Source organism: Hippoglossus stenolepis, chromosome 9 (genome assembly GCF_022539355.2).
Source record: "Hippoglossus stenolepis isolate QCI-W04-F060 chromosome 9, HSTE1.2, whole genome shotgun sequence".
Taxonomy (NCBI): Eukaryota; Metazoa; Chordata; class Actinopteri; order Pleuronectiformes; family Pleuronectidae; genus Hippoglossus; species Hippoglossus stenolepis.
In genome coordinates, this window is record NC_061491.1 from 24,756,166 (window position 1) to 24,763,704 (window position 7,539).

General features: G+C 41.8%; 2 protein-coding genes across 3 annotated transcripts; both read left to right on the forward strand.

Moving 5' to 3' along the window:
- The first annotated feature begins 949 nt into the window (after positions 1 to 949).
- selenoe (selenoprotein e) lies at positions 950 to 3,372 on the forward strand. Its single transcript, XM_047341088.1, has 4 exons — positions 950 to 1,405; positions 1,644 to 1,720; positions 2,029 to 2,107; positions 3,023 to 3,372. Exons 1-4 carry the CDS (start codon positions 1,313 to 1,315, stop codon positions 3,164 to 3,166), a joined length of 393 nt encoding a protein of 130 aa, XP_047197044.1. The 5' UTR covers positions 950 to 1,312; the 3' UTR covers positions 3,167 to 3,372.
- A 368-nt stretch (positions 3,373 to 3,740) lies between these two features.
- zgc:112294 (transmembrane protein 17A) lies at positions 3,741 to 7,244 on the forward strand. 2 transcript variants are annotated; one of them, XM_047341397.1, is made up of 4 exons: positions 3,741 to 4,017; positions 4,678 to 4,784; positions 5,883 to 5,996; positions 6,297 to 7,244. In XM_047341397.1, the coding sequence occupies exons 1-4, from the start codon at positions 3,891 to 3,893 to the stop codon at positions 6,615 to 6,617; spliced, it is 669 nt and encodes a 222-aa protein (XP_047197353.1). In that variant the 5' UTR covers positions 3,741 to 3,890; the 3' UTR covers positions 6,618 to 7,244. The 2 variants fall into 2 exon arrangements, with proteins under 2 accessions (XP_047197353.1, XP_047197354.1); XM_047341398.1 differs by having other exon boundaries at positions 6,342 to 7,244.
- The last annotated feature ends 295 nt before the right edge of the window (positions 7,245 to 7,539 follow it).

Below are 7,539 nucleotides of genomic sequence, written 5' to 3' on the forward strand. Positions count from 1 at the left end.
AGAGGGCTGGCAGGAGGAACTCCGGAGAAAGTCCAAAGCCTCAGACTTCATGATTTGCATTCTCACATTCAAAAATGACATCCCTGATATGAATAGAAAATAGAAAATATCTCTGCAACTACAGGGTCTATATGAACATTTTTGGTATCTATATAAAGGCAACACTTGTGAGATTTATGCAGAGGTGTCAGCCTCAGTATGGAAGTTATTGGACGGAGTAAAGATGGAACACAACAGACATCAGAGATTTTATTTCTGCCTTACAAGAATGTACAAACTTAGAGTAAATATTCTTTATGAAATCAGCAAGAAGGTTTTCATGTTTTCCTCATATCTGTGTGGGTTTTCTCCAGGTACACCAGGTACTCCGGCTTCTTCCCACAGTCCAAACACATGCAGCTTAGGTTGATTGGCTCTACAGCCCCCCCACCATCAAAGAACAGATAATGGATGGATGCTCATTTACTTTCTTCATAAGACTTGTGAAGATCATTAACTCATATCTGTGCTTAGCTTGGTATAAAAACAGGGAGCAGGCCGTCACCAGGTCTCCTCCATTTCACATTAATTAGCAGCTGTAATCAATATGTCTGTATGAGTTTGTGGAGACCAAAACAAAAAGGGATAAATTGAGAGTCTATTGGTGTCGTTGTTCCACATTTGTCAATATGACATTTTCCTGCAAGAGTCCTAAAATATTTGTGATATTAAATGTTGATTTGATTTGTTTGAAATGAAGAAAGTAGAAATGCATGCGTTTACATACATTACACAGATTCTCTCCAATCAGAAACTCTCCTGGGAATCAAACTTGTTTTTAGTTCACACGCAGGTTAGATATGTTTCTTAGAGAAATTGGACAGATCAGGTTCAGCTGAATTCCGTCTGTCAGCAGCTGCGAGGCTCGGACTCGCTCTCATTGGCCATTAACTACCTGTGAGTTCATTCTATGGGAATAAGTGATAAGAGTCCAGATGTTTGCTGATGACATCTGATGTGGAAGAAACCATAAACCGTAACAGATGGGGGTCTCTGTGTGACTTTGGAAAACTCAACAAACAGCCTAAATAACAACAGAAGAAGAATCAAGCGTGTGTGGGACAGTTGTTCTCCAGTGCTGAGTTTAAAAAGCATTTTAACAGACAAACAGGGAGAAACAGTGAGAAGAACCAAACCCAGGTGGACGCTGCTCCCCTGTGGGGACATGTCATGGTCCCGTCCAGCCTGAGAAAGTGTCCAAGTGTGTGAAAGGGTTTGATATTGTTGGTAAAAACTTCGGCAACAGCACTAAAAGAAACCAGTGAGTGGTAAAATGTGGGTTTTATTGGTGCTCGCCCTTACCCTCGGTGTGAGGGCGTCAGAAAACGGCACAGAGGAGCTGGTGGTAGCCAGAGGTAAACTGCTGGTGAGTACACACACCTGATGATGAACAACTCACAGAGGAAGTTTAAAGTCAATAAAATGCTTTAGCTTAAAAGTTTGAAATCAAATATCTTCTTATCTTACATCTGACATCAGGGTTGAGCCACGTGCTGTCACGTCGGTGTCCAGAGTTTTGATAGCTGGCAGCTTTGAGCAGAACAAAGCGAGCACAAGGCCGTTTGTCACGCTGCTTTAACAACCGTCTGCTGTCGTCCTTGCAGGCTCCCAGCGTGGTTGGATGAAGCATAAAGAAAATGCCCGAGCTCCATCACTTCCTCCTGGAGCGCTGGGCTCTGTAGTATCCTTGTTGCTCTTTTTCATTCTCCTGCGGCCTCTTGTCGAGACGTGACCTTTTCCCCAACACACACACACACACACACACAGCAGCCGGTCCTCTCGTGACCTCTCCCTCGCAGACAAAACAATGGTCCCAGCAAATAGCCCGGTCCCGTGCCAGCCAGCTCTGGGAGCTTTCCAAAAACTCTTGCAAGTCGAAATCACGCAGGGTCTAAAAATAGCAGAAAGCCGATGGATGTGCTTTACACATCACAAAACCCTATTGTGTACCTGTTGTTTCCCTTGATCCCTTCTTTTCCCCCCGCGTAGCCACAACTTGGAGTATGACTCATCGGAGGAGAAGAATCCCCGTCTGATATTCTACGACGAGGATGACGAGGTTGTGAAGGTGAGACGCGAGTTCAGGGATCTTTTCGAATCCGGCCTTGTGATGCAGTTTTCCTCGGGAGCAGCAGAGTGTCGAGACGGATTCATGTGGGGAAGTTTTAAAGCCGCTGCATCTGATATGAGATCCTCTGTCAGATACCGAGTCACAGAGACAGTGTGTTTGAAAGAGTGAGACACGGAAAAAAATAAAAGTAGGAGGTTGAGAAAGTATATAAATCTGAGTTTCTGACAGCTGAGCAATATTTTTATACGGAGACATGATACTTGGCATAAATGTTGATATAAATGTGAGCCCTTCAATTTCAAATTGTCAATGTTTCCCACAGACTTTTTATCAGTGTGGAAAAGCCCCTGAATCTGCGATCAGGCCGACAAGGGACGATAAAACTCTCCCAGTGAAACCAACGTTAATGAGTTTCTTCTAAATGCACAAAGAGCCCCCGCTGTGACTGGAGAGTGAACTGTTCTCCCACTTTGTTTCACTTTGAGTCGACTTTTTACCTTTTTCGTTTCCCTTATTAAGTCAATGTGGGAGTTTTCTTTTTTCAGTTTTTCTTGCGTCTGTTTCAAGGTCTCGTGTTTGTTGTGTTCATTTATTGCTTCATAATGTGGGCGGTCGCCCTTTGGGACTGTAATTTGAATTCAAATGCAGAATCGTTTCAGAGACTAAATTACTGAGCAGATAAATGAAAATAAATGTGCAGACGGAAGTTTTAATAAAAAAAATCCAGTTTCGGTGAAATTAACGGTTTTAAAGACGAAACACAACGAAACCATTAGTCTGCAAAATACCATCTTCTCTGCATCCATCTACTTCACACAACATGACAGCCTTATCAGCCTTATGTCCATATGCATGTGTGTATGTGCTCGTGCATGTGTGTGTGATCCCGTGTGTGTTTCCCCGACACGTCAGACTGTTCCCGTGAAGAAAATGAAGGCAGATGAGATCAGCAGCCTGTTGGACTCACTGGGTTTCTACAAGAGGGCCCAGAAAGGGGAAGAGGTGCCAGAGGAGTTCCAGCATTTCCCCCTGCGCGCCCCGAGGGACGAGCTGTGACGACATCTTGTGGACAAACCCTGCCGCTGCAGCCCGGCCGCTTTAATGACGTGTGGGGCCCAAAGGCCAGAAAACGAGGAGCCAGGCTCCACACTGAGGACTTGCTGGCCGGGTGCTGGGAGCAGGGTGTTAGACATGGATGTGTCCTTCTGTTAGCGAGCTGAATCTAAATAATAAAAAGAAATATGTCTGGAAAACAACACAAACATGTTTGAACGTGTCAGTGTATTCATGTGGGTCGGTTTTCTTCACTACAGTCACTAAATAGAGCTGTTGCATGAATAAAAGAAAACTAGAAGCTTACATATTGTTAACAGACTCAAAATTTGAGTTTTTATTTGCAAGGGAGGGTCAAATTAAACTCTATTTTATGAAGATGCATCTTATTTTTGCTCCATATTCTATTTCTGTATAGATCTTAAATAACTCTTGGATTCTCAAATTAGACAAACAAATCATATTGAGCATCATAAATAGCCACTAAGTGACTAACAAACTGTCAGGATGCTGTTTCAGCCTAATCCTCAACCCGCCTCCCTCACTTTAATCTGATTAGCACCAGTGTCTGCCAGCCTGCGTCTGCGTGTGTGTGTCCATTTGTGTCTCTGTGCACAACTTAACACAACAGGGATTAGCAGTAGTGACTGAAAACACAAACACAGTTTCCAGAACGGGAGATTTCCTGACTCCTCTGGCTCGGTTATGGTGAACAACTCTACCCACAATGCCTGTGTTTTACTCACCTGTCCCCGAGAACCTGCAGATGGGTCTGGCCTACATGGGCGGCTCGGTGTTCACCAACAACCGGACGGCAGACAGCGACCTCACCAGGGAGCAGGAGGACGCATTGGGTCGGTTATTGTGGTGTAGTATAGTATGATCCATAGTTGTAAATATCATTGTAGAATATACTATGATGAATTGTTTGAAAATATGTGATTATGAGTAACTGAAACTAATTCTGATCTCATAACTGAGGTAAATACGTTGTAATCTTTGTGGATACTACATGGAAACTTATCATAACTTAACTCTGTCTTCTAAGTCTCAACTGTGCAATATCAACGGTTCATGTGTAATCCATTCACTGTACACATTCCCATATATTTCCTGTCTTTACACTTTATATATTAGTTTTATTACATTCATATATTTATACATTTCTATATATCGTTTTATATTCCTTACACTTAAGTATTGCATGTTACTTATTACTCTTGCTGGTGTAATACTGCTAACTTCTCCACCGTCGGACTAATAAAGGATTATTGTATCTTATTGATATTTCTGTATATGCACTTTTAAAGCTCTTTCTATTGACATATAGAATACGTTTATTGAAGCAGGCTCCTCCTGGTATTACGTGTTGGTTTTTGGCACTTATATTCTATTCTGTATCCCTGAAATCTAGATTGTGTACAATTGTTGTCCACACAGCTTTTTATAAATGTTATTTTTGATGATTTTCATAGATCATGGATGTGATGTATATTGTGTTTGTTGTGTTGCAGTGGTGAACGAGCTGGTCTCTCACCTCCCCCTGCAGATGCTGCTCTACTTCAACATGTTTTATTTTCCTTGCTGGTGGTTCTCGGCTGTGTTCATGCTGGAAGTGAAGGTTGGTTGAAGATTGTTCACGACACAAACTCAAATTAGATTAAACTTAGACTCTTTACAAACGTCTTGAAATCAAATCAACTGGGGAAAATGTTTTAACTATAAGGGAAAGAGGAGTTGAATACGTGGACTCATTCATTAGAAGTTAAATCCACTTAAATTCAATATATGTCAAATTGGAAAACTTGTGACTTTGGCGCCATCTATTGGTCGCATCAAACAACACTGAGATTAATAAATAATAAATGTATTACAACAAATAATATATTAACAATAATAATATTATATTCTTTGTTTGTATTGCACTTTTCTTAACAAGGTCACAAAGTGCTTCACAGAAGGATAAAACAACAATTAAACAAAACAAATGAAAAGAAAGAAAGAAACATTACATTAAATAGCAAATTAATTAAATTCAAACGGAGATGAAAAGCTTTAAAAACACGTTTGAAGAAGGGATTTAAAAGCAGTAACAGTCGTAGCAGGTCTGGTCTGAGCTGGTGAAGTCATTCCACAGGTTTTCGGGCCGGTACCGCAAAAGCCAATCGTGCTCTGGGAACGAGAGACCATAAAAATAGAAAAAAAGGAAAAGGGCAAAAAGAACAGAACAGAAATATGTATGCAAGTGGAAATGTGTATATTTAAATTGATAAACAGAACAAAATACCAAACCCATCCTGTAAAGCTCCATGAATATTTACAACAAATTACACTTATTTCTACCTCTTTTTGTTCTTTGTCTTTATATTATGTGTTTTCTGTTTATTTTATTATTATTACGATCATGATTTACTTGTTTTGTTTGTTTGTCTATTTCTCCACTTTGTCCTACTACCTGTATATATCCCTATCCATGTATATGTATATGCACTAATTGTTGAATAAAGGTTAAAAATAAAGGTCATGTAAAACTTTAAAACTCATCAATACAATCTTAAAAACAATGTGTTAGATCATCAGAATTGATAAAAATCCACACTCTTAAAGTTATATTTGGGATTTGCTAAAGAATTATACTTTTATGTGTTTTTTTAATAAAGTATGCAGCTTTTAATTTTAAATTCAATATATTGACATAACAGCCGTTCTTCATTTGCAGTTCTACCATCTGCCGGGATACTACCAGGCTCTGCTCATCACCGGCATGATCCTCCTCACAGTCATCGAAGTGGTGCGACTTTATCTGGGCTACATCGGCAACCTTAAAGAAAAGGTAATTCAAACAGCCGACATCCTCCCTGACACACAACACGGACACACAACGCAGACACACAACACGGAGCTCGTCTGTGAAATCGACACAGCGGAGGAAGTGGCTGCTTGAGTTTTCCTCCTGTTTGAGCAAACAATCAGCTCGAGGCTACAACCACCTTATTCTATTGAGTTTCTCTCTGTGTGTGTGTGTGTGTGTGTGCTTTCATGTGTGTACAACTAAAGCCCTCGACTGCTTTATCTCTGCATCGCCTCCGTCCACCAACCCGAATTCTCTCCCTCCTCCCCCGCCTGTCATCAGGTGCCAGAGTTGGCCGCCTTCTGGCTCCTGTCTTTCATGTTCCAGCTGCCAGTGCTGCTGTTCTTCCTGACCGATGAAGGGATTCTCATCCTGCCCCTGGAGAGAGCCGTCCACTCCCTGTACCTCCTCTTCCTCCTCGCCCAGATCCTGGCCTCCTTCCTGGCGCTCAGGACCATGACCCGAAAGCTCACCCTCCTCTTCCATCTGCGGCAGTTTGGCAAAGTGGAGAGCCTCCGCCACGCGGGGATGAGCCCCGTCCACGGGTTGTCGTACCATCGAAGCGTGCTGCCGGTGTCACCGCTCCGTGACATGTATGACTGAAATATGAGTTCACCTGACTCAATACTTGTTTACTTACTGTTCCAAACAGTGGACTTTGTGCCTAAGTGCATCGTCGTCCCTAAATGTTTGGGTGTCTCTCACTGGAAATACAAGAAAATGTCTTTAGAACACAGAGCTGGGACGCAGGACCTTCCCCCTGTCAGCTCGCCAGCGTTTGTCCGGCTACGAAAGACGACTCCAGCAGCAGCAAACACACTTTTGCAAAAGAAATGTCATAAAAAAAGTAGAGAGTTACTCGCCTCCAGAGTTTCATTGAACCGTTTGGGGCAGCCAAGGTTAAAGCAATGGCCAAGGACTAGGTTGTGGTCTTGGGGGACGTCTCTGACTGGAAGACAATGTTGGTTTAGGCCTTTAGTTTCAGCTCAGATTTAATTTAATTTGAAAATGAGACGCGTCTTTCCAGACTCGATCGGACGCTGGTGGCGAGGGACTTCCATCTTTGAAATATAAATGTCATGATGTAGAGACGTCCCAAACTGTTGCTTTCTCTATGTAAGCATCAGGCCTGCAAGGTCTGAGATGGTTTGTAAACACTACGGGGCGTTATGAGCCATCTATGTATGACATGGTTTTGTAAATGTGGGAATAAATGTGAAATTAAAAACAGCATTAATGTGTTTCATCTAAAAACTGTCATATAATTTAGTTTGCAGCTCAAAAAACACATTTAAGTGTTCACTTACTTTTAATCCACAGCTGCATTGTGACCATTTAAATACAGATACTGAACTTTTTGTACAATCGGCACTCTGTTGTTCACATCTGTGTTGTGACTGCCTTGCATTCTGGTTCTCTGAGGACACTACTGGTGCAGATTGCATGTGACAAATCTAACAGAAATCTTCATCCTCGATTTATTTTCTTGTGCAAGAAAAAAGAAAGCGCTGACGCCAACATCCAG

Bases quoted from the DNA above. Each gene is read 5' to 3' on its own strand.
- zgc:112294 (XM_047341397.1), top strand. From the start codon at position 3,891: ATGCCTGTGTTTTACTCACCTGTCCCCGAGAACCTGCAGATGGGTCTG. The intron at 4,018-4,677 runs GTCGGTTATTGT...GTTGTGTTGCAG, and splicing joins GGAGCAGGAGGACGCATTGG to TGGTGAACGAGCTGGTCTCT. The intron at 4,785-5,882 runs GTTGGTTGAAGA...CTTCATTTGCAG, and splicing joins TGTTCATGCTGGAAGTGAAG to TTCTACCATCTGCCGGGATA.